A 26,589-nucleotide genomic window follows, 5' to 3' on the forward strand; every position below is an offset into this window, starting at 1 on the left:
CCATTGTGACAAGATTAGAGTGAGCCAAGGAAAGCATATAAGGGATGAAGTCAGAAAGGTAAATGTGATCACTGGAGGAAAGGAGGCCATGGAACTGAGAATCCAGGTTTCGGAAGGGTCAAGTGTGTAGAAATTGAAATCAATGAGTCCTGCGGGAGTGTCAGTATATGCGACCATGACCCAGGAGCTAAAGTGTTTAAGAAATAAGGGGAGGGGGTGACCTGAAGGTAAGAAGATGACAGAAGATGAAGTTGGTTTTGTTGGCATTAGATTCAAATGTGGGGGACTCCAGGGAGGAGACAGGGAGAATAGTTTGGAAGTGTCAATGAGGAGACAGGAGGGCAGGTGCCCCTCTCCTGGGCCCAAGGGAGAGAGAAAGCAGGGAGAGGAGTCCTCAGGGTTTCAACCGAGAATGTGAACAAAAGGAGAGCCCAGAGAAGAGGCTGTCAATGTAGTGGGTCTTGCCCACAACCGACTGGATTCCATGGAGCCTGGGGAGAAGATCTCAGGGTTCAGAAAGGGTGGGCAGGAAAGGCAGCTCTCTCTTACTCCCTTTGGTCACTCTTTCCCTGTTTTCAGTTTTATCTTCATCTTTTCCAAACTATCTTTCCCTCTCCGTCCTTCTTTCAACTTTCTTCATTTCTTTGGCTTCTAAGTTTTCCCGTCCTATTTTTCATTAGTAGTAATCTTCTCTTCCCATTTCCTTTCTGAATTATCATTCTTTATGTCTCCAAGTCCTCATTCTTGATTATCTTTTAAACTGTCCTTTGGCTAGGGGCCATTTTTTTCTCAAGTTTCCTCTTTTCTCTTCCTGATTTTTAATTCTTCTCTCTAGGAATGATCTATGTGGTTGTTTGCTTTAAGGATGCTTTGAAAGCCTCGGAAATTACTCCAGGGAATATGCTGTCAGTTGAGAATTTCCCCCCAGTAGTCTTACATCCTTGGCACATAAAAAATGTCCCTTTCCTCACCTGGACTTTGACAGGTTCCATCCAGTGCTCCAGAGTGTCAGCAGTGATGTTCTCAGGCAGAATTACAGGATCACTAGGGGGAATTACGCATGATGGGGAACACACTGCACCTGGAGGAACAGAAATTTATAGCAGAGACTTGAACTTCTTAGATCTCTGTCTTTTTCATTCTGGAATCAATAGCTTTGATTTTTTAAGAGCAATTATTTTCTACGTTATGGGTCACCACATTATCATGGTTATAGGCAGGGCTGATATTCATCTACTATGCACCTGTAGGGATACTTCTACACTAATTGCTAAAGAGCCACTGCCCCAAGTTAACTCCCCTTGACAAAATGCCCACTCTTCTTTCTGGTCCAGTATAGCCCCTTCTCTGGAATCTCTGAATCTCTGCATGATCCAGCCATTAAAAGTTTAACTCCTGGCCCTGCAGACCCCCAAGACCCCACTCTAGGACTCTGGCCAGCCAAAGACTAAGCTGATGGGCTGATGCCTTTTAAGTACATTTAATATCATTCCTGCTTATATGATCTCTGGAAGGCGTATAATTATAGCAGCCACTACCTAAGAAATTTACTAGCTGGGGAAAAAAATGGCCCAGAAATTATGAAGGCAGATTTATAATGTCTGTTTCTCCAGTGAAGATTATTATGCTGTCAGCCAAGAAACCTATATGATTAAAAGAGGAAGCAACAGGAAATTAGAAGCAGAGACTCTGATCATGTGTTAGCCTCCTGAAGGAACATCTTGCTCCGTTCCCTTGTATGTGGGGCCCAAGTGTTTTCTAAAACTCTATTCAAAGATGACACGCTCCCAGGGTTCTCTGTTTCCTCATCTATAGATTTGTTCATCTCCAAGCTTCTTTTTAGCTCTCACTGTCTCTATGTCTATGTTTTTTGCAAACTTGTGAAATAACTCAAAATGCTAAATGACTCTTAAGAGCTCTATATATGTGAGTGCATGACATTTTAATGCAGAAATTCGAGAGTAGGGAGATGAGACTTCACTCATGAAACACCATTCAAAAGGCCCAGTCTGAGCTCCCCACTACTCCATGCCTGACCATGAGATATCTTGGGGCAAAGAGCAACCTAAAGATGGTAGAGAACCATCTCTGAAACTAATGAGCTTTCTCATTCACTCAAAGTATGCCCACTGGCATTATACAGTTACAGTGACATAAAATTACTCCTTGCTTGGGGCACCTGCGTGTCTCAGTTGGTTAAGCATCCAACTCTTGGTTTTGGCTCAGGTCATGATCTCGGGGTCATGAGATCAAGCCCCATGTTGGGCTCTGTGCTTGGTGCAGAGTCTGCTTGAGAGTCTCTGCCTCTCCCTTTCCCTCTGCCCCCCTCTGCTCATGTGTGCCCTCTCTCTCTTTCTCTCTAAAATAAATAAATAAATAAGTAAATAAAATCGTAAAAAAAATATTACTCCTTGCTTATGCAGTTCAGAACTCAGGGTTAATCTTACAAGGTTTTCCACAAAACGCATCTCTTTTCTATGATGCTTAGGTCCAGACAGGGCAAAATTGAATCAACATCACTATAAATCAGCTCTGACCAAAGAGACCCTTAGTTGCCATTACTTGATTAAGAATTTGCCTATAGGTTCTGGAGTCTGGTCTTCTCATTCTGGAGAAAGAATGGCTGAAAAGCAATGCAAGCAAATGCAATCTCAAATCATCCCTTTCAGGAACTCTCTGCTCCAGTAACAACTGCAGAAAGAATGGAGAAGGGGCGAGCACATGCATAGTGTATGGCTACACATTCCTACCTTTCCTCTTGAACTACAACTCAACTCCTGCTACAAATAAATCCATTTTCTGCCTGCAGTGAGTGGGGAACATGACCAGACCCTCCACAAATAGCTCAGCAGCCACACCAATGTTACATGCATGTGGAAGGGTAAAAAGGAGTTTGCCATAAATTTTATTTTTACTGAACCAGCTAAAAGTCAACTTGCATTTCCATCTACTCCTCAGGGAGAACAATGGATCTGACTCAAACTCCAGCCAGGCTTAATAAAAGGATTACTTGGGAGCAGAATTCACCATCTCTTCCCAAACTTACCAATTCCATATCCCTGTTCACACTTGTACTCCACAAAATTCAGCTCCGAGGGGGGTGGTGGGCACTCCCCTTGTAGGTTCTCACACAACTTGAACTCCTCAGTCCACAGTCCCTCCTTAGTGCAGAGAATGGGACGCTAAAATATCAAAAGTAAACATTTCCATTCTTGTTTTGTTAACTTCATTTAGGCCAGGGAAAAAAGTGGTCTGATGAAATGGTAGTGTCCTCCAACTTTTAGAACCTGGACTAAAAGATACTATTGAAATAATAAACCATGTTGTTACTGACCAAAAAATAAAATTAAAAAATAAGAAAAGTCAAGACAATTTTTGCTGTTTGGATGTGAAGAAACCATGGACAATTTTGTCATTAATGAAATTTATTAACAATGTGTTTTCCTTTGTATATAAGGATTCAGTGAGCTGTTAACTGTAGCCCACATATTCGGAGATATTTTTGGAATTTTTTTCACAGATGGTGTTGTTTTGCATGGATTCATCCATACTATCACACAAACGCTGCTTGTAGCAAATGTCAGATTTTTTTTTCAAGAGGAGTGTGATCCAGTGAAACCAATTCATAATTTTTCCAAAGGTATTTTTGCCTTTCTGCTTGAATGGACACATCATAGTTTCTTTTGATCTCACCAAAGTTTTATTTCCTTTCTCCATATGTGTGCTGGTTTGTGTGACTCTTGGCTCCACACCCCCAATAATCACAAAGTATACTATATTCAGATCACAGAGAAAATAGCACTAACTCACAAAACCCAAGAAAGCAAGATTTTAGAATTGTAGATAACTCTCCCTTCATCCAGGGCCAACTCCTTGAGGCCTTAAGCAATCAGTGCAAACGGATGTGTTTGATTTCTCAGGAGTCTCATTTCATGGCATATTCTTTTCACATCTGTCCAGCAGTGCTTACCTTGGAGTGCTGGACACTGAGACAGACATGTGCCAGGAGAGCAGTCAAGGTCATTGATCTCTGCCTAGGAAGTCTGCTTAACTTCCTGTTTCGTGTGTGTATGTGTGTGGTACTTGAAAAGAGTCAAAACTAAAACTTATTTTCATCACATAACCACGATAAGACTGTGGTTTTCATTTGAGACCTCTTGTGCCAAAATCCTAGGAAGAATGGTAGTCAGATAGTGCTTTCAGCTTTGCCTTTGCTGAGAAATTTGTGTTTCTGTTCAGAACTCTGTTCTATTGAAAAATATGATACCAGCTTTCAGAGCCAGGTTAGGTCAGTGGCCATACATGGGAGGAAATCACATTGCCAAAGCAAAAGCCCAGCATTTTTTGGAATTTACCCAGGTACCCACACTGTCAGGTTTTTAAAACCTTTTATCCAAGAGGAAGTTCTAAACTCAGGAGAAACTATTCCAAAAACGTGGTTATCTTCTGAATTTTCTATCGAATAATATCAACACTGCTGCTTAGAATCCCAACTTAGTAAGGCCCTGCCTATTGGGATTCACTTAGATCATTTCTAGTCAACATTCTTGGACTGGTCATCAAGATTAGAGCAGAGCCTGATCCAAAACCAAGTCATCTTACCCTTCCATTTTCCTGGTTACAGTTGAGCATACACTGGCTGTTGAGCTCAAAGCCATTGGTACATTCATACATGCCTTCAAAGACAGGAGAAGGGGGCTCACACACCACTGGGACGCAGCTGCCTTGCTCCCAGATTCCACCCTCCAGGCACTGTATCTTCAGGAAATTGCTGATGAGACATGAAACAAAATAGCCCATTAGACTCCCTCAAGGAGGTCACGGTAGAAGACTGCGTTCTCAGTAATATGGGATAAGGATTAGCAAATAGGCAGGAGCAGTTGGTTCTTGTTAACTAAAGGTCCTACCTCACCAGTCTAATTTTTAAGTCATGGAAGTAAAAATAGTGGACACTTAGCAGTGATAACAACAGCTATTGTATGGTATAAGCATACCTTGGAGATATTGCAGGTTCAGTTCCAGACCACTACAATGGGAGATCTCGCAATAAAGCGAGTCAAATGAATTTTTTGGTCTCCAGTGCATATAAAACTTATGTTTAAACTATACTGTAGTCTATTAAGTGTGCAATAGCATTATGTCTGAAACAAACAATGAAAGCCTAATCATGTCTAGATTTTGATTTAAAGCAAGAAACACATGACTCTTTTACTCAAACACTTAGAGAACATTGTAGTATTATTAATTGGCCTAATTCCAGTTTTGTTGTTTCTTGGGGAATATAGAGGCCCAAGGAGAGGGAGAGAGACGGGGGAACAGCGAGTCAGTGAAGCAGTCAGAATACACACAATGTTTATCGATTAAGTTTGCTGTCATATGGATATGGCTCATGGTACCCCAAAACGATTACAATAATAACATCAAAGATCGCTGATCACAAATTACCGTAACAAATACAATAATAATGCAAAAGTCTGAGATACTGCGAGAATTACCAAAACATGACACAGAGACATGAGGTGAATAAGTGCTGTTGGAAAAACAATACCGTCAGACTTGCTCAGTGCAGGATTGCCACAGACCTTTGATTTGTAAAAAAAAAGAAAAAAAAACCCCAAAAAACTGCAATATCTTCAAAGCACAATAAAAAGAAACACAATAAAACCAGGTATGCTTGTAATATTTGATATAAATCTCTCAAGAGAGCTTGATAAATATCAGCACAGGGTCTAGATTGTTTACAGCTGGGTTTTATTTAAGCTTTTCATCTTGGAGAAGCCTCACACCTAAGTGCACTGGGAAATGCCAGGTGGGATGAAGGAAAGAAAAAAGTTATCACACAGGGGACTACCCAGAAGTGATGTGGGGATCATCAATGTTCATATGGTAATATAGTTGATGAAGTTGCCAATATATCTTAGTTCTCCAGAGAGGGGAGAAGATGCAGCATATAGATTTTCTTTTAAAACAGAGACTCTTAGCCTGAAATTCAGAAGGGCAAGGATCTTTCTAGAGATTACTATGGCCATTTTGTTTGTTCACAAGTCCATCTTTTCCTTGGAAAGCACTCATAGGTTCTCAAAGCAGGCATGACTCAACACTGTCCTGAAGGAATTGCTCTTCCTTCTTGTGCACGAACATGGCCTCCAACCAGAGAAACTGCTTTGAGGTAGACAGAAGTCAATAGAATTAGGTCTTGATACTGTTAATTCCATTCCATTCCCCTTGACTCACTGCCAATTTGAATGTGCTTTCCATGTTGCTGTTTTAATGCATCCACTTCTGATTCAGAGCAATCCTGGTTACGAGCTTTGATTCTGAAACAGAAATAATTCCATGGCCATGCACTCAACCATATGGTGGACTTAAATTATTATTTTCCAGGGCCATGATGCTCTTTTTAAATTTAAATATGCCCACAACTTTTAATGACTGTCATATTATTATACAATGCCTCCTGTGTACTTCTCCAGTATTCTAATGTTACACTAGTAAAATATTTATCACATTGTTTTATAAACATGCACATGTCTCTCTTTTCCACTAAGGTGAAAACTTCCTGAAGGCAAGGATTGTGTCTTATTCTTGTTTTTAATTCCTCATAATAATTCCTAAATAATATCTGGCTTACATTAGGCATTAGTTAAGTATCTTTCAGATTGAATAATTTAACCAAAATTCACAGTGTGTTAGGCATATTGCAGAGCACATTACACATGGTAACTGAATCATCAGAATAGTCCTGATGAAGTAGTATTACTATTCCTATTTCAAAGATAAAGAAATATACTCAGAAATATGAAATAATCTGCCCTAGATCCTATAGCACAGAATGCATTTATTTGATTTCAAGTAATTTAAATAGGGATGCCTGGGTGGCTCGGTCAGTAAAGCACCTCCCTTTGGCTGAGGTCATGATCTCAGAGTCCTGGGATCAAGCCCTTTGTCGGGTTCCCAGCTCAGCGGGGAGTCTGCTTCTCCCTCTCCTGTTCCCCCTGCTTGTGCTCTCTCTCTCTCAAATAAATATTTTTTAAATCAAATAATTTAAATAAATTTTAATAGCTTAACATAATTTGAACCGTCTCCATTTAGAAATAAGTGAAGGAATGTTTGTTAGTTTTTAATTGAGGCAAAATTATTATATAACATTAGTTTCAAATATTCAACATGATAATTTGATATTTACATACACTACAAAGTGATCACCACAATAAGTCTAGTTACCATTTTTCAGCACACAATTGACCTCCTTCACCCATTTCATCTATTCCCACCTCCTTTCCCCTCTGATAACCATCCACCTATTCTCTGTATCCATGAGTTTTGTTTTATTTGTTCATTTGTTCTGGGTTTTCTAATTCCACGTATAAGTAAAATATATGGCATTTGTCTTTCCCTGACTTACTTCGCTTAGCTTAATATCCTTAAGATCTATCCATGTTGTCACAAATGGCAAGATTTCCTTCTTTTAATGGCTGAGTAGTATTCCACCATGTATATACACTACATTTTCCTTATCCATTCATCCATTGATAGGCACTTGGTTATTTCTATATCTTGGCTATTGTAAATAATGGTGCAATGAACACAGGAGTGCATATATCCTTTCAAGTCAGTGTTTTTATTTTCATTTTTTGGATAAATACCTAGAAATGGAATAACTGGATCATATTATAGTTCTATTCTTGATTTTTTGAGGATCCTCCATACTGTTTTCCATGGTGACTACACTAATTTACATTCTCAACAATATACAGGGTTCCCTTTTCTCCACATCCTCTTCAACACTTGTTATTTCTTGTCTTTTTGATAATAGCCATTCTAACAGGTTTGAAAGGATATCTCCCTGTCATTTGGATTTGCATTTACCTGATAATTAGTGATTTTGAACATCTTTTCATGTGTCTGTTGGCCATCTGTATGTCTTCTTTGGAAAAATGTCTATTTAGATCCTCTGCCCATTTTTTAATTTTTTTTTTTTTTTTTTTTGCTATTGGGTTGTTTCAGTTTTTTATATATTTTGGATAGTAACCCCTTATTGGTTATATGATGTGCAAACATTTTCTCCCATTCAGTAGGTTGCCTTTTCATTTTGTTGATGGTTTCCTTTGCTGTGAAGCTTTTTAGTTTAATGTAGTCCCACTTGTTTATTTTTGGTTTTGTTGCCTTCGATTTTGGAACCAAATCCAAAAATTCAATGCCAAGACGAATGCTGAAGAGTTTACCTCCTATGTTTTCTTCTATGAGTTTTGTTGTTTCAGGCCTTACATTCATATCTTTGATCCATTGGGGGTCAATTTTTGTGTGGGGTGTAAGATAATGGTCTAGTTTCATTGTTTTACATGTGGTTGACCAGTTTTTCCCAACACCATTTATGGAAGAGACTGCCCTTTCCCCATTGAATATTCTTGGCTCCTTTGTTGTAAATTAACTGTCCATATATGTGTGGGTTTATTGCTGGACTCTCTATTCTGTTTCATTGATCGATATGTCTGTTATAACAACACCATATTGTTTTGATTATTATAGCTTTGTAGTATAGTTTGAAATCGGGGAGCATGATACCTCCAGCTTTGCTCTTCTTTCTCAAGATTACTTCAGCTATTCAGAGTCTTTTGGCCCCCACAAATTTTAGGACTGTTTGTTCTAGTTCTGTGAAAAACACCATTGGAATTTTAATAGGGATTGCAGTGAATCTGTAGATTTCTTTGGGTAGTATGGATATTTTAACAATATTAATTCTTCCAATCCAGGAGTATGGAATATCTTTCCATTTATTTTTGTCTTCTTCAATTCCTTTCATCAATGTCTTTGAGTTTTCAGTATACAGGTGTTTTACCTCCTTGGTTAAATTTATTCCTAGGCGTTTTGTTCCTTTTGATGCAATTGTACATGGGGTTGTTTTCTTAATTTCTGTAGTAGTTTGTTATTAGTATATAGAAACAATTTTACTGAATTTATTTGTTAGTTCTTCACTGAACTAAGAAATACAATTTTACTGAATTCATTTATTAATTCTAATGATTTTTTTGTGGAATCTTTAGGGTTTTATCTACACAATATCATATCATCTGCAGATTGTGACAGTGTTACTTTCTTTCCAATTTAGATGTCTTTTATTTCTCTTTCTTGCCTAATTGCTGTGGCTAGGACTTCCAATACTATGTTGAATAAAAGCAGCAAGAGTGGGCATCTTTGTCATGTTCCTAATCTTAGAGGAAAAGCTTTCAGCTTTTCACTGTTTAGTTTGATGTTAAACAGTTATTGAGATTCATACTTTTATTCCCAGGAATATTTTAGGGTAGAAATCTGATTTTGTGACTGGAATTCTTAAGCATCATGGTTTATGTGAACATATATCTACTATCTGTTAATAATAAATAGTATTTTTGAGTTACATTTCAGGTGTTTGGCAAAATACCTATATACATGATTTCATTGAATCCTCCAAATGGCAGTTAAGGTAAATATATTATTATCCACATACAGAAGGAACTGAGTGTGAGAGAGATTTAAAGCTGGCTCAAAGATCCACAGTAAAATGTATATTAGGACCTAGACCTAGGTAAGTAGCTGCCAAAGCCTGTGGTCCGTCCACTGTGTCTGGTTTAACTGTTCCTTTTATGTTCTACAGCCCACTTTGAATATTAATAGCATCTCTATCCTAGTCAATATCCCAGATGTCCTTTATCCTGATACTACATTTAGAAGTGTGGCAAAAAAAAAAAAAGAAGATTCATTTTAAGTTTATGTATTGAGTAATAACTTACATATAGAGTATTTCACAAATCATAGTACACAGATCAAAGAATTTTTACATGTGAATACACCTGGGTAATCATGCAGATCAAGATAAAGAGCATTTCCAGTGCCCCAGAACTCCCCTGGCGTTCCTTACAGTTAAACCTTCCTACACCCCTGCAATCCACACTATTCTGACTTCCATCAGCATAGATTATGTTTGCCTGTTCTTGAACTTTATATAAATGAAATCACACACTATGTACTATTTAGTATATGGCTTCTTTCTCTAAAGAAAGATGCCACTTAAAAATGTTTTCCCAAATCTATTTTCAATGAAAGGTTTGTAGTTCTTTTGATTATAACTAAACTCCTTTTTGTCCCTCTTGTAGACTGGATATTCTACTCTTCTTTCACACTACAGAGTTTATATCCTCCCAGGGACTCTCTTCTTTATACCACCTCCCAGAGATGAAATCTTTCCCCTACCTCTGCTGAATTGACATCCTCCAGCTGGAGAGAGCAGGCAATACCACTGACACCAAGGGAGAGGCAAGGCTGTAAAACTTTGCATGTCAGCATGGTTATAAAGGAAAACCCTTGCTTGGCCAAGACGATAATACTTTGACTTCATGTGGTATTTTTCTCTGAATTGGTTGGAACTCTTCAACATGGAATTAGTCCTCCGTTTTCTTGCCCAGCATGAAGAGCCATTCAAGAATGCCGATGTCATATATTTCCCTGCCAGTTTAATAACCTCAGTGGTGAAGGTAGATAGATCAAACTTGCATGGGTAAGTTGGCCATTGTAGGTGGTAGCTGAACAACATGACAGGCCCTGTGATGCAAACCACCAGCAATAGCAGTAAAATATAGAGAGGGAGAATGCTGGAAGGTAGAAAGGAAAGCAACAAAGCTCCCACTGGTACCTCTGAACTCCACAGGAGACACTATAGGCAGGACTGAGAGGAGGTTGGGAGAGAGAATTGATTCCCTAGGAAATGGCATTTCCTTTCTATAGATGTCCCTACGCCCCTCAACTTCATGGATTCTCCTTCCCAGTTTCTTCTCCCTTGTATAGGGATGGCCTCCTATGGCCATCTCTCCATACACCTCTCACAGCTTCTGCATGGCACTCTATCAGATGACCCACTTCAAGTTCTACCCTCATACTGCTCACAATGCATTTGATTGGTTAGTTCCTCAAGGCCCAATAGCAAGCCCTGTCTTACTGGCTCCATATCAATGCCTGTCAATCCCTGTTTATGGCACTAACCTTGAAACTTGAATGCCATGGGCTGGTTCTGGCCATAAGAGACTGTGATTAGGGCAAGAATTCAGTGTCCTGGATTCCTCTTAACTCCAGGAAATTTGGTTTCCACAAAGGGCCCTTGAAGGGGACTAAAGCCTATAGTAATGGCAAGGCTTTGATCTCCAAGGGTGCCACAGCTCCCTCTTCTAAGTTTAGTGTTGAGGAGTATCCTCTGAGCCTTTTAAAATCATTAATGAAAAAACTGGTTTATTTACTGTGGTTCAACTCCTTCATATAAAATGTTATGAATCAAAAGTCAAGAGGCACTTTGAAATCATGAAATGAGTAGGTTTGCATTTCAAAGAATGATGGCACTGGATACTAGATCGATGCACACAGGCAGACCCTCACCAGGACATGGATTCCAAACTTCTTTGTTAGTCCAATCCAAATGTCCTTCACATGAAACATTCTACTCACTGACTATTAGCTATCTATATTTTCTTCACTCCAATGGAGTAAAAGAGGCTGAACTACCACATTAGGAACTATGAAGTGACTTGCCCAATGCCACATTGCAAGCAATTCATTGGCAAAAGAAAGAACAGAATCCAGAGTTTTCAGATCATAACATAACACCCCAATCCTCAGACCAATGGTTTCCAAATGATATTTGTAGACCAATTATGTAGGAGACATTTAAAAAACCTAGACTGACAGGCTTACTAAATCCAGTATCCTGGGACTACCCTACACTCTGTATTTTTAAATTGGCCAGCAGTTTTTTATGTAGCTAGGTTGGAAAACCACTAAAATCTACACTACTTTCCTATAGCTAAAACTAGCCTTAGGTGTAGAAGTCAGAGAGTACAATCACATACCTAACAACCTTGGTTAAAAAGGCTGAATACTTAGCAAAGACCAAACAGGAATAGTTACAGCCAGACAACTTACTCTGTAAATGGTACCATGAGGAGTTGGGGCTAGGAGAAGGTCTGTATTTATTTTCCTTCTAACTACTCCAGACAAATCACCACAATGTCCAAGTTAGAAGATGCTTTTTTCCAATTTCCAGAATTTGTGGTATCCACCTAGTGCTGAAAATCCAGCTGTGCTCTTTCTGCTTCTTACACCATTGCCAGAAATAAAGATCTTGTAATCAAAACTTGGCTGAAAGTTTGATTGATGTTGTTTGAGGCACACATGAGTCTATCCTACCCCATTCTTCTATCACCACTGCAGGGTTTTCAAAAGTATTATTTATTTTTCACTGGAGAAAATAAAAATATGATTGTTGAGTCCAAGAGAATTATCATGTCTTTACCAATCAAGGGCATCTCGTGTCTCCAATGGGTAGTCCCTCATGAATAATAACAATAACAGAAAAACAATAAAATATTGAGCACTTAAGTGCTAGGGATTATGCAGAAGAATACATACCTATATCATTTTATCCTTAAACCCCCCTGTGTGAGGACTATTGTTATGTGAGTTCTTGATTACCTTATCTTTGTACATGCTCTTCCTCAACCACTCATCTACCTTGTTGCTCAAATTTGAAACTTAAAGACATCCTTGATTCTACTCTTTCTCTCACTTTTACCTTTTTCCCCAACCTCCCCACCATCTGATTTTATTCAATCCCTCAGCAAGTCCTCTCAGTTTTTCCTCCCAAATATCTCCGGAATCTGTCGCCATACCTCTTGCATCTCCACTGTGATGAGTGCTAGCCCAAGTTCCTGTCTCTCACCTCCTAACTGGACACCCCACTTCTCTGGACCCCTTCCTATACAGTTGGCAAATACCAGTCAGAGAGATATTTTATAAAGTAAATAAATATATTACATCAAGTCATTTTCTTGCTTAAAACATTTCAATTGCCTCTTCTTGCATGGGAATAAATCCAAACTTTCTCATTTCTTACAAGGTCCTACATAATCTTGTCCCACTTTCTCTGACTTCATCCTATGCCCTATTCACCTTTAATGTACTTTGTCCACATTGGACTTAGGATCCCAAGCACAACCAAGTTTTTTCCTTCCAAAGGACTTCGGTGCTATTCTCTCTGCTTGTGTTTTTCTTTTTGCTCTTCTTACTGGCTCTTCTTCCTATCTAAAAATAATTTTTGCCACTCCAGAGCAACCTTATTTTACACCTTTATTGTTTTTGGTTTTTAATCAAAGCACCTGTCTCAAGGAATGCATACTCTAATTATTTTGGGGTTGTTGTTTTTTTTTTAGTTTTAGTAATTTATTTCCTGTCTCCCCCACTGGAATGTAAGCTTGGTGAGAGCAAGACCGTATTTACTATTATATCTTCAGTCTCCAGCACAATGTCTGGTACATCATAGGCACCCATAAACATTAGTTCAATGAATGTAAAATGTTTATTTTATAGATGAGGTAAGTAAGGCTTAGAAAAGTAGGACAACTGCTTGGGGTTATCTAACTGGTTAATGGAAGGAGAAGGATCGGTAAGTACCATGATCCATCTGATGCCAATGCCTAAATCACAATATGAAAGCACCATTATTCCTAGAAATGAAGCTGCAGATAAAGTACCTCCCTTTACCTAGTACATTTATACTGAATGTCACAAAATCCTACTACATAGAACATCTCTAAAAAGGAGGTGTAAAAGCAAGGAGTAACCACATTATTTTCATAACACAGATTAAGAAACTAAAGCATTAATCGGCTAAGTGCTGTATGTGGCACACAGTCAGCTTTTGAATTGAAATTAGAAGCCTCTTTTCTCAGTATAGTTTAGCCCTTTACCACTTACCATGTGGTTCCCAGAACAGCAGCACTAGAATCTCCCTGGAGTTTGTCAGCAATGCATAATCTCAGGCTACACCCAAGACTGACTCAATCAGAATCTGCATTTTAACAAAATCCCTAAGTGATTCCTATGCACATTCAAGTTTGAGAAGCATTACTCTCGACTGTGTTAAAAGACGCAGTCCTCTACCCCACCCCAGAGAGAACCATCAGCACTTCCAAACTCCGTACCAGTTTTTCTCTTAACAAACTGCAGACCTGGTTTCTCAAGTCAATATCCTAAATGAAGAGCAGGCAGACTTCAGTCATGGCCAGTCCATAGCCCATCAGTGAGTCCACCCTCTGTACAGCAGGCCCTCGATGTTTAGCCCCAGTCCACTCCACTAGACAAGAAATAGTGTCAGTAGGACCATCCCACTAGACACATTGGCTTTGGTTTTTCATTCTTCCCTGACTCAAAAAAAATGCCCCTTACAAAGCTCTTCTTCCATGTAAAATAGTGCCTCTCTGTCAGAATAAGCAGTGTGCTAAATCCTAAAAGTACACAGATAGTTCTACTTCTAAGCCCCACCCCTCACTTCTATCTTTGGGCTTTCTGCTACTAAATCTTAGGTCTCCAAACTGTCAGATGCAATAATGCTTTGCCCCAGGTCTGAACACCTAACTCAAGTTTGGGGCCCCTCCTCCCCCTTTCATTGACCTTACCCTAGTTGTCCAACTCTCAGCCTCGCTCATTTTAAGTTCAGTAGTTCCCACTTAATCTCTTTTGCATGAGTCTCTTGGCCCCTCACATAATTCTCCATAAAGCTAACAGGGTTTATCATCTTACCAAATCTTCTCAGGTCACCCCCAGATTTTAAAACATTCTGAAGTTTCCACAATGCATGCAATTTAAACCCAAACATACAATGGCAATTAACATTACCACAGAATTCTAATACTCATTCCCTTCAGTGTATACTTGAGGACGTGGTGGTTACACTGAAATGCAGGAGTGAACTGGTTCCAAAACAAAAACTATTAAATAGGAATCTCTTGCCTTCCCCATCTTTCATCATTCAGCATTCATACATCCAATCAACAAATATTCACTGAGTATCTAGTACATGCCTATGCATTACATTAGGTCATATAGTTTATTTATTTTTTTAAAGATTTTTATTTATTTGAGAGAGAGAGAGAATGAGGAAGAGAGAGAGAGAGCATGAGAGGGGGGAGGCTCAGAGGGAGAAGCAGATTCCCCGCTGAGCAGGGAGCTTGATGCGGGACTTGATCCCAGGACTCCAGGATCATGACCCAAAATGAAGGTAGTCACTTAACCAACTGATCCACCCAGGTGCCCAGGTTGTATGGTTTTAGAAACAAATAATAATACCATAAGAGAACCAGAATACTGACCTATGGGAGCTCAAAGAGGGAGCCACCAGCACTGCCTGGGGACATGAAGGATAGCAGGAAAGAAACACTTGGAGATGAGTTTATTAGGCAGGGAAGGAGGAGAGGGGCACACCTGCCAGAAGATTGATGCATGCAAGAACCCAGAGGTGTGAAAGTCAGAGGTCCCAGTGGCCTTCAGCAGGTTTTTAGTGGCTGAAGCAGGTTTTTAGTGGATGGGTGATTCCCATCAGGAATACACTGGTGAAGAGCAGATGATTTGGAAGCAGGAGACTAATGCTTGAACTCCAGATGTGGCTCTAAATACATCTCTGGCTTTTAAAAAATTACTTAGCTTTCTTGTCTCAGTTTTCCTATCTGAAAAATGGGGTTGATAATAGCTTCTGTATAGGGTTATTAGAAGATTACATAAGTTAGTGTATATAAAGTATGTAGTACAATGAATGGCACATACAATTCCCAATGAGCAGCAGAAATTATTAGCTCTGATAACCAACAAATCTACTCAGACACACACCTCTGTCCATCCCTCTGCTCTCTCTCTCTCTCCCTGTGTGTGTGATATGAAGGTTCAGTGTTAACATTCTACTCAATCTTCCCACCGTACTCAGTTCTTCCGATTTTTGTCCCACCCAGAATCCTTCAGGAGATAGTTTGTAAATCAGTTTGGCCTGAACTGACTCCATCATTAGACAGCAAAGGCAAGGTCACAATCAAAATGTTCACCCACTAGGCCAAAGAAGGCGTTAGCTGGAACCTGAGAGAGAGGATGGGATAAGGAGAGAGAAAAAAACAAAACAAAACAAAGAAAGGGCATCAGGGAGAGAAAGTATGGGTTGAAGAATGTCCTATTGGTGTGTGTGTTTGTGTATGTGTGTGTATAAAATTCAGTGCTTACCCAAATATTTTAAAAATTATTCTTCCTGATTAATAGAGAAATCAGAAGTCAATATAATATTTGAAAAGGAAGGACAGTTTTATAATCAGATGTTCTCTAGCTTGAGATTGAAGGTCACAGGGAAATTTATGAGTTCAACGAATGCTGTGTTTGAAGTAAAGGCCTGCATACCAGTCGCTGGAGCCCTGTGAAGCCTGCAGCAGGGAGTTGGCCTGCACCCAGGTGTGCATTTGAGTGGCCAAGGCTTGGAGAAGAGGTTTAGTCACTTTAATGCCAAAAGAGGCTGTAATCAATTAGCCTAAAGCTCACATTATCCTACAATGGCAAGAGAATTGAGGATTCCAAGAATAAACTTTGAATGTATTTACTATAAACACTAATTATAAAGCCAGACAATGTCTTAATGGAAAGAAAACAAATTTCTATTTCTCACAGATGCATGAGTGTACATAGAGATTATAGTGTGTCCCTTAATTGGCAAATCATAGATAGCACATGTGTCTCTGTCTATATATACACATAGGTTTAACAGCTGTTCATATGTGTATATGCACAATGTTATGACACAGAGTTTAAAAATTATGTAGATTATTTTACTGAGTTTTTAGAAATTGCAAATCCAGGATATTTAAGGAGGTTTAGCATTTGTCTTAACCACACATTTCCATTTCATTAGCCAAGTCTTTCTTTCCCTTCCTATGGTACAATAAAATCAATTGAACCTCAGAGGTTCAAGCTACAGTTCAAAAAGATCAAGAGTCTAAATATCTAGGTGACATCTCCAGGACATGCCCTTCCTATCTGCTCCCACACCAGTCCGACCTTATGTGCTTGCCCCAATTTTTGAAGTATGTCCAGCTCTATCTTGCTGACTATTTCATTTCCATTTCTCTACCCCCCCCATATCCCCTTTTCCCTTTCATGGTCTACCTGAAGCCACTGTAGTATTTGGATAACTCACTGAGTTGACAGCAGGATGAGATGAAGCATTCAGGGATGGTTCTGATTGGGGGAGGGAACTGCACATATATATTTTTAATTTAATGAACTTTCTGTTTTCGTGTGTGTGTGTGTGTGTGTGTGTGTGTGTGTGTGTGTGTGTTTTATAGGCAGAGGAAATACACTCCCCCATTGGCCCTCGTAACCAAAGACCTATAACTCCTACTTGGAATGCCAGCTTCAGTCTTTCCGTCCCTACATTGTTTTTCAGGAATACAGACATCAACAATGGATAGGAGACAATAGCCACTGATAAAAATGTAGCTGAGTGTTTTCCTTGTTAAAGAAGTTTACCTGCTAAACACACCAAAAGCAACAGTCATTTTGCAAGCATCATTAACCTGATGATGATTTTGATGATGATGATAAAATACCAGCTATTGCTGACCTAAAGCTTCATATGATTAAGAACTGTGTTCACTTCTTTACATCTATTATCCAATTTAATCCTTCTAAAAAGCTATAAGTAATTCTATTTCCTAATATCCATTTTGTAAATAAAAACAGTGATATTCAGTATAGTTCGGTAACTTGCCCTAGGTCTAAGAGCTAATAAGTGGCAGAGTTAAAATACAAACTTAGATCTCACTAATCCCAGAACCTGTGTGCTTTACCACTAAGCCAAGAGATAAATCTTGGACTAAGGAAAGTCTTCCTAGCATTTTGACTAAATTTTCTTTAGGGAAGTTTCAGGGAAGTACTTAATCTTTAAATTCAATTCTAGAGATCTTAAAAATGTACCCATATTCTGTCTTCAAGGAAGACCCGGATTCAATCCCCTTGGGTGTGAATAGAGAACAATTGACCAACACCTATCGAGAGGAAGAGGATAAAACCTTGACTGGTCACTCAGACCAGAAGTCTTCCCAGTATTTCCTTAAGTACTGCCCACTAAGATTGTGCCTGTGCAGTGCTTCTCTGTTTTTTTCTGGTGGCAATAAATTGTTATGTATCACTGGTCTCAATGGTGTTCTGCCAAAGTGCTAACTCTTTTCGTTGATTTTACCGAGGTAGAAAATAAAATATAGACTTTTAGAGCTGGAAGTCACTCAAGATTTCCCCTTAGTTTACAGATGTGGGAAAAAAATGCCCAGAGAGATATAGTGATTTGCTCAATATTGAAAGTCTTGTTAGCCAAGAGCATGGGCTCTGGAGTAAGAATAGTTTAACATCACAAATTGGCTGAGTGATTGTGGGAAGACTACTAATGATACTCTGAGTCTTAGTTTCCTCATCTATCTTATAATATACTGAAACATATTATATTACAGTTTATCAAGGTATACATTACTATATCATAGTATACCGTATTATACTATCATCTTATTATATCATCAACCCAACAGAACAGAGCCAAAGCCTTATGCTTTTTAACTCTCTGCCACACCAAATGATCTTTCTGTGTGTAGAGATGGGTCAAGTCCACATGTATAATCCACGGCCATCCCAAACCCTCCCTCCAAGTCAGAGGAGACAAATCCCCATTTAAAGAGGTTTACCAACCAAACATTTGTTAAACACTAAATAGTCATAATGTGAGGCCTATTTTTTACAGTCTTGACCTACATTTGTGTTTATAGAACTTAAATAGATCTGTGTTCTTTGGAAAAGCTGATATCATGAGTGACTCTCAGAAAGTATGGCTGTTTACAATCACTCTAAAAAAGATCTGACTACTACAGCACCTTTCACATGGCATCTTGATTAATGACTTACAGAGGGAAAGGCTGTCTAAGTAAGGTTAGAAGGTTGGAATAATTTGTAAGTTAAATTAATTATGAGTCCTAATGAGGTTAATCTAACCTTCGCACATAAAGATAACACCTAATAAGAAAAAGGTAGCCATGGGAGTGAAAGATAAGGGAGACTATAATATGGTCTTTTTGATAAAAATATAAGTCAAAAACATTTATTTTACCTTCCTTGGAAGTCAAGTTAATGAAACAACAAAGGGGCGATGAACAATGATGTGTATGTAGAAGAAAACTGCAGGGGAGGAAAAGAAAGCAGCTTAAAGGAGCCTGTGTATGTGTTGTAAAATGTCAATAAGAAAGAACTCAAGAAACTACTACAATTCCTTTGGAGTTACAATTGTTTGTATTTTTTCAATTAACTCCAAATATAAATAAGCCTCAAAGAGACATGTAAAAATCTGGCATGCAAAAGTGCTGTTACACTAATTTTGAAAAAAGAAACATTACTCTGGATATTTTTAGACAAGTCAAAATCCCATGACTGATACTGTTTTTACAGAAACAAAGGTTCCCCTAGACTTGTGCTTCTTGATTTTGGCTGCATATTGGAGCAACTTGGGAAGCTTTGCAAAACACTAATGCCTGGGTCCCACTTGCAGAAATTCTGATGTAATTGGTTTGGGGTATGATCTGAACATTAAGATTTTTTAAGTCTCCCCAAATGATACTAATGTGCAGCCAGGTATGGGAACTGTTGTTCTGGTGAGCTTGTTGAGAGGTCTAATCCTTTTGTGTGACAATTAACTTATATAGAGTTGTGCTAATCAAGCTTACATGTGTGTTGAATAGACAAAAATAAACAGCCTTTGGAGAAAATGATTCCTTCCATGTTGCTGAGACAATTGTTAGAAGAAAAACATACACATATATTTTTAGAGTTCTTCTACTCTAAAGCCCTTGAAATAGAGATCTCCACTCCCTCATAAGAAACTGTCCCCTTTCCTGCACCATTGATTCGTATCAACTTTAATATAAAATTCCTATCAAGATTTTTCTAATAAATGTACTTTCCTCCATTCATAAAGTATTTATTGAGTACCTACCAAAAAATGTAGTAGCCATTGGGCACACGATGCTAAACAAATATTCATGGTCTCTCGGAGAATATAGATAAGTAAACAGACCATGTCTACTCAGTGAGATAAATGATGTCAGGGAAATTCTGTGTGCAATGGAACCCTGGGAAGGGCAGTTCTTCCAGACTGGGGAGATTTGGTAGTCTTCCTAGATAAAACTGTACCTATGCTAAAAACAGGAGAGTAAGAGTCAGCTAAGGCAAAGGTCACTGTTGGGGAGAGCTCTGGCCCAGAGGCATGTTAGCCATGGCTTGAATGAGGAAGTAACATCAATCCAATGGTATGAGAGCCTAGAGAAGGAGAAGGAAAATGAAATGGAATGAAAGGGAATGAAAAAGAACAGTTGGAAGGAAGTGGTCTCCCAGGGAAGAGAGTAGGCAATAAGCCTACGGACGTAAGCAAAGTCCAGCTAGATTATATAACACCTTGAAACTATTTTAAGATTTTTTATTTTCCTAGTGAAATGGCTGTCCATTCAATTTTATGTAGGGGAAAACTATAATTGTAATTCTGTTTTTTGAAGATCAATTTTGCTGCAAAGTGGTGAATGTATTGAAGGGAAAAAGACTAGAGTCAGAAAGACCAGTTCAGAAGTGAAAAAAGATAGTGGCCTGGTATAGAGAAGTGGCAGCAGAAATTGGGAGAGATGGTCATATCTGAGAGTCAGTAAGATGACACTCAATGGAAGTTGATGACTGGTTTGAGGAACACTGAAGAATCTCAAGTTATGTGCGAGTTCTTGGCCTGACCAACCACATGGAACACAGAGGATGTCAAGATTTGAAAAAGATTATAATAGGCTGTGTTTTATACAGTAAGAGTATAAAATGCAGATGGGATATCCAAGTGGCTATATCCACAGGCAGTTGTTCTAATGGTCCTTATGGCCCCTAAGGGAAGAGACTAGAATAGGAGGTACAGATTTAGGAACCATCGGCATGTGGATGATGGATGAGGCTACAGAGTAAATGAGCTTCATCCCAGACAAGCGTGCAGAATAAGAGAGAAAATTGAGCTCAGAGAAACACCAACATTGAAGAAATGGGCAGAGGGGAGAAATCCAGAAAATAAAATTGATAAAATTGAGAAGAGATAGAGAAGAAGAAGGAAAATTAGGGAGTGAAAAAGAACATTATCAAGGAAGAAGTTTCAAGCAGAGCGTAGCCAACTATGCTATAATAAGGAGGCTGACTCCATTTTTAATGTTTGCTGACAGCTTTCAAGCCCCACCATCTCCCATATCTGAGCAAGCTTATCAGAAAGCTGTATGCTTCCTCTTTTGGCCTCAGGAGAAAGTTCAAACCACACAGGTTCTGTTCACATGCAGAAACCCTGATACAAGCCCGACTCCCTAAGCACCATAAAACCCCAGGCCCTCTCCTTTCCCTGCTTTCTCCAGCCATCTGAAGGTCAACCTGGGGTCCTCCCCTTCTCTTTCCAGAAGGCCTCATTATATGAGTAATAAACCCTTTCAGAGTCTCTTAGTCTATGTGTGGTATCATTAGTTTCAACATCCACACCAAATTATGGGTAGAAGCGTCCATCCTATCTGTCATGGTGACCACAACGTAAACCAAATATTCTCAAGTAACCTGAGGACCAAGAAGAGTCACTGCATTTGGCAGCAGAAAGATCCATGGCAAGCACAGCTCTAGTGAAGAGACAGGAGTAAAAACATGAATGTCAAAGTGTGAAGGAGAGAAAAGATGGCAAGTTAGAGAGAGTGAATACAAACAACTCTTACAACAAGTTTCATTGTGAAAGGGAGAGAGAAAGCTGGAGTGGTAGCTGAGGGCAGAGGCATGGGATCAAGTAAAGGCTCTGCTTATTTGAGTTGTAAGGTGAGAGAAACCTGAGAATAATGAAAGAGAAGTAATGGGCAAGAGGAAGAGAGATGCCTCAGATGTAGGAAAGAAGAAGGTAAATGGGTGGAGAGAAATCCCCAAGAAGGGAGATGAGGTCCAGAGCAAAGGTGGTGAACTTCATTTTAGACAGCAGGAAGCAGGGGTATATGTTTGGGGCAAAAATTAGCTTGCCCACCTGTGGGCAGACCCTTCACTTTGGGGAGTGAGGTGATATGCTGGAAATTTGGGAAGAGGTGTTAGGACTGGAGGAAAAACTGTGAGATGGCCTTCAAGAACAAAGACAGTGCTGGTCCTCAAAACATAGAAGGATCTGGGCATAGGGTACTGTCTTAGAGTGCTGGTCTCTCCTGGGTTCACCTATTTAGAAAGATCTGCCTAGTTTTCCTTTTATTACTCTCTGCCTCCACAAATTGCTATAATCTTAGCTCACTTCATTATTTAGTTTTTAAACTGTTTATCCATTTATATCATTATAAAATCTAGAAAATTTAGCAAATATAAACAGAAAAAGAAAAGATATTCCTTATAATATATATATAATATATATTTTATATATATAAAATATAATACCTACTACCTAGAGATTATGACTACTACTATCATAATCATTTCTAGCTAATATAAAAGTGATAAAAATATTTTTAATATGAAAATAGAGATTCTATCATTTATAACAGTTACTTTCTTGCTTTTATCCACCTAACATTGTACTGTGAATGTTTTCCCATGTCTTTAATATTCTTCCAAACATCTTTGATGGTAGCAGGCCATTTCATGGTATGGCTGTACCATTGTATAGCTGTACTATAGAATGGATATTTATTTTTGTTTTATTGATTTTTTTTGCTACCACAACATCCATTTACCCTTCTTCTGAATTTCCCTCTGGGGAATCCATTGGACTTGGGTGAATCCCTGACCCAGGCCTAAGTCATTGCAGTTTCCCTGTCCTCAGGAACTAGATTCAGTGTGGGCTGTGCCACTTTCAAATCCTGGGAAGAAGGGGCCAGGAATCCAGGGGCCAGGTGAATGTGCCTCTCCTGTAGCTATCTCCTTCTCTGCTATGCTTCAAGGAAAAATAAAGCACATGAAAGAGGGAGCCTGGAGGCTGTGTGCTCCCTGAGGTTGGAACCTAGATCCTCCTCAGACCAGCAGAGAGCATGCACGCAATGAACTTGCCAATTGCAGCTATGCCTTCCCTGCCCCTTCTGAGCTGAATGGGACAAAACTTAAATGGGCTGATCCAAAGAGAAAAGTCAGATCCAGTACTTGTCTTTCTTTTCTCTTGAAACAACGTTCAAAAGACGTGAGAAGAGCAGGAAGGGAATGTACTTGGCTGACATTTTTGTAGCTGTTTCCTTGTTTTAAAAAGAAATGAACCAAAAGCAATACATGGTACTTACATTGAATGTCATAATTGATAAAATGCTTCCAGAACAATTACCTCCTTTCAGCCTCAAAACAACACAATTGGGTAGAAATTACTACCCCTCCCATTATGGATGAAAAACTTGAGACACATAGATATTGAGTCCATTGTTCAGAGTCGTGCAAACAACAAGCTTCGAATCTGACCATCAAGCGGGTTTTTTCCACTACTCGCAGAACTGCATAAAATTAGCATGTGCTCACTCTCTCTGGATTGATCTCCCTGTCTGCTTTTCTCAATTTCTTCTCCTCCTGCTTGCATGTGCTAGAAAGAAGTTTAGAGCCCCATTTGTACAACTCTGGGCTCTTCCCACCAAGCGGGGAACAAGGCTGACATAGTTCATTGGGTAAACAGAAGTGGCAAGTGACGGTGATTTACGCCCAACTTGCAAACTTCTGATGACCAATCCGCCGCCTGCTATGTAAACAGGTATAAACTAAGATTTAAATCAGTTTACACAGTGTGGTAAATAATTTAATCTTTCTTCAGCATGGTGTTTGTGAATGTAAATGTTTATGCCAAAACCAATGCCAATGTTGCAAGCTTCCAGTTTCTCAACCAGAAAAGTTGTACCAACAAATGGCCTTTGTGTGCCCCTGCCATTGCTGGGGCAGCTGGCTGAGCCCAAGGTGCAGGGTAAGGCAGAGAGCTCACAGTTCTGGGGGGAAGCCTCATTCCCATCACAAGCTGTGGGCTGCGGGAGTTAGAAATCATCCCTCTGCCCTCAATTCTTCCTGGTCCTGAGACTTTGCTCTCCCCCACAATTATTCTTCTCTGCACTGTTCTGCAGACACCTGAGTCAGTTGCAAGTCTGTGTAAAGGGAGGCAAGAAACAAGAGGGGAAAAAGCCAGAAAACAGCCTCCTCTAGAGGAGTTGTAATACCATTCACACTTGAAGATGGCCTGGGTCCTCACTGCCTTTCAATGTGTGCCTACGCAAATTGATCTAGAGCCTATGAAAATCACATGCAAATGTGTTTTCGGTTGTCAAAAACTGTTGACTATACCTGCTAGAGTCCACTGAACCGGAGTGCTGCCTCTTATGAATTTTTCATCAGTATTACTCATATTCTCATCAGCCTAGCTCTCGCCTGACTTGCTCCCCCGCATCCTCCCACATAGAAACCTGGGTTTTCTCTGTAGTGTAAGGCTCTGGGCAAAGCCAGACTCAATCCACCCCATAGTAAGATGGTGGGGTGCACATGTGAGCCAGAGAGCAAGTTTCCTGATATTCTTCTGTCCCCTTAGAGAATTTTAGCTTATAAGCAAAGTTTGTCTGTCTTGACATCATTGGTAATGCCATAGCTGGGATTGTATTAGTTCAAAACAAAAACCATCTTTAAAAAAAAAACTACTATGGTCGGACTTTTAATTAAGTCATGGGTAAGAAATGAACTGGATTTTCTCCTATACTAACATAATTTATGATAGGGAAAGAATAGCTACTATTTACTGAGTACAAGGAGTTTCTTTTTCTGGAAGTTTTTAATTTGTTTTGTTTGTTCAGAAAAACCTTCTTTTGCTGAAGCCGTTTATTGAGCAATTGGCACAAGGCAGGCACTGGGTTGGATGTGCATTATCTCATTTCATCTTCAGCTCAACCCTCTGATGTGGGCATTATCCTCAACTTACAAAGGAGACTGAGACCCAAAGAGTTAAGTAACTTGCCTGAGGTTACTCAGCTGATAAAAAGAGGAGATGACTGGGATCTGAAGCCCAGCATGACTCTCTTCAAAGCCTTTCCTTTTGTTCTTTCTGATCAGAAGAAATGCACCCTGGCTTCTGGGTCTAGGAGTTGCACATACAGGAAGTCCAGCAGGGAGAAAGCAGAAAGACTACAATAATATTAATGGCTAATATGTTTTATGTGTTAAAAATAAATTTATCAAACCTTATATTTTATTAATTGATTAATGTATTTAGTCCCCACACCAAGCCCTATGAGGTCGATATTATTATTACTATCCTTGTTTTACAGATGAGAAAAACTAAAGCAGAGAAAGAAACCTTCCCAGCATGACACAGGTAATAAATGGCTGGATTGGGGACCAGCCCAGGAGGTCTCTCCCAGAGCCACCATCCCATAAGCTCCCACACGACCTGATGAGGATGCTCCACCCACAGTTGGATTCAGGTGACAACACCTGAGAAGCTCCCAACACTTACTTTCAAGGACAATGATAATTAGGGCAGAGATTCTATTAAAATCACCTAAGTGAGGCTGTGGGATCTTCTATGGGAAGGAATAGCTTTCCAGAAAGCACACCTGGTCAACCTGCCTGCATGACTGCGGAATATACCTGTGCAGGTGAAGAGAGATTATATAGAAAAACAAACCAACACAACAAGCGATGGACAACCCAGAAGGTCTTCATATTATTTCCAAAGCAACGTCTGGGATTTACAAATGAGAGCGTGAAGGTAGAGAGAAGCTCAAAGACCCAAGAACAAACCAGCTCACCTCCTGACTTTACTGTCCACACTCGACACAGCATAGTAGCCTGGTTTGCATTCGTATCTGCAGACGGAGCCCACGTCATGGTTGTGCTGGAGGCAGGGAGGCAGGAGCAAGCTGGCATTCGGGATAACAGGAGGAACGTCACACTCCAACTTGCAGTAGGCTTCGGGGAGGGACCAGAGCCCATCTTCAAGACAGGTCAGCCACGGGTTCAGTCCTGAGCCCAGGAAAAAGCAGCACAGGATGCTTAGAGCAGAGTCCAGAAATCAACGTGTAGCCAAAAAGAACAAAAACCTATCAACCCGTCGGCATTCTCAGGAAGTCACATAATTCTTGGTGGAGCAGCTTCTCTGGCATCTCAGGTCCAGGGCTCATCCTATCTCTTTTTACTCTCTGAGTATCCACTGGGATCTCTTACACAGAACAGAGATCAGATAACGATTCCCTGACCTCCCTTTCCTTCCCTGAATGATAGAATGGCTACTAAATAAATCATGACCTCACTTCCTAACTACAAATGATAAAAATGTAGTAGTGACCATGTCATGGAAAGCATGACACATTTATAGTGCTTTTATATGCCAGGCACTGTTTGAAGCATTTTACAATACTTATATAAACTTCACACCTCAAACAACCCATTGCAATAAATACCATCATTATCTCTTATTTTGCACATGAGGAAATTGAGGTTAGGCATCTTGCCCAAGCTAATAAGGGGCAGATGTAGGGTTTGAACTTGGGCAGTTGGGATGCAGAGTTCTGTACTTAAACACCACACTATATGCCTCGGTGTAATTCACGGTTCTTCCGAAGGCAATCTATGAGTTTCCCACAGTTGCATCACCAACCCACCTCAGATCTACTAAATCAGGCTCTGTCAGCATTAGGCTCAGGAAGTAGTATTTGTAACGGGCCTCCTGGGTCACTGAGAGGCACACCA

At 39.6% G+C, this 26,589-nt stretch overlaps 1 protein-coding gene across 1 annotated transcript in view; it reads right to left on the minus strand.

Annotated features, from left to right (window-relative positions):
* PAPPA2 (pappalysin 2) overlaps nucleotides 1-26,589 on the minus strand; it is a 260,705-nt gene that overhangs the window by 45,515 nt on the left and 188,601 nt on the right. The window contains exons 16-19 of the mRNA XM_088016851.1: nucleotides 25,650-25,863; nucleotides 4,603-4,771; nucleotides 3,047-3,182; nucleotides 972-1,081 (exon numbers count right to left, since the gene is read on the minus strand). Coding sequence (XP_087872977.1) covers nucleotides 972-1,081; nucleotides 3,047-3,182; nucleotides 4,603-4,771; nucleotides 25,650-25,863 — 629 coding nt within the window. The remainder of the gene's footprint in view (nucleotides 1-971; nucleotides 1,082-3,046; nucleotides 3,183-4,602; nucleotides 4,772-25,649; nucleotides 25,864-26,589) is intronic.

The sequence above is a fragment of the Eumetopias jubatus genome, unplaced genomic scaffold, assembly GCF_037043125.1.
Source record: "Eumetopias jubatus isolate StellerSeaLion01/CBP00866 unplaced genomic scaffold, mEumJub1_p1.0 scaffold_12, whole genome shotgun sequence".
NCBI classification, from domain to species: domain Eukaryota; kingdom Metazoa; phylum Chordata; class Mammalia; order Carnivora; family Otariidae; genus Eumetopias; species Eumetopias jubatus.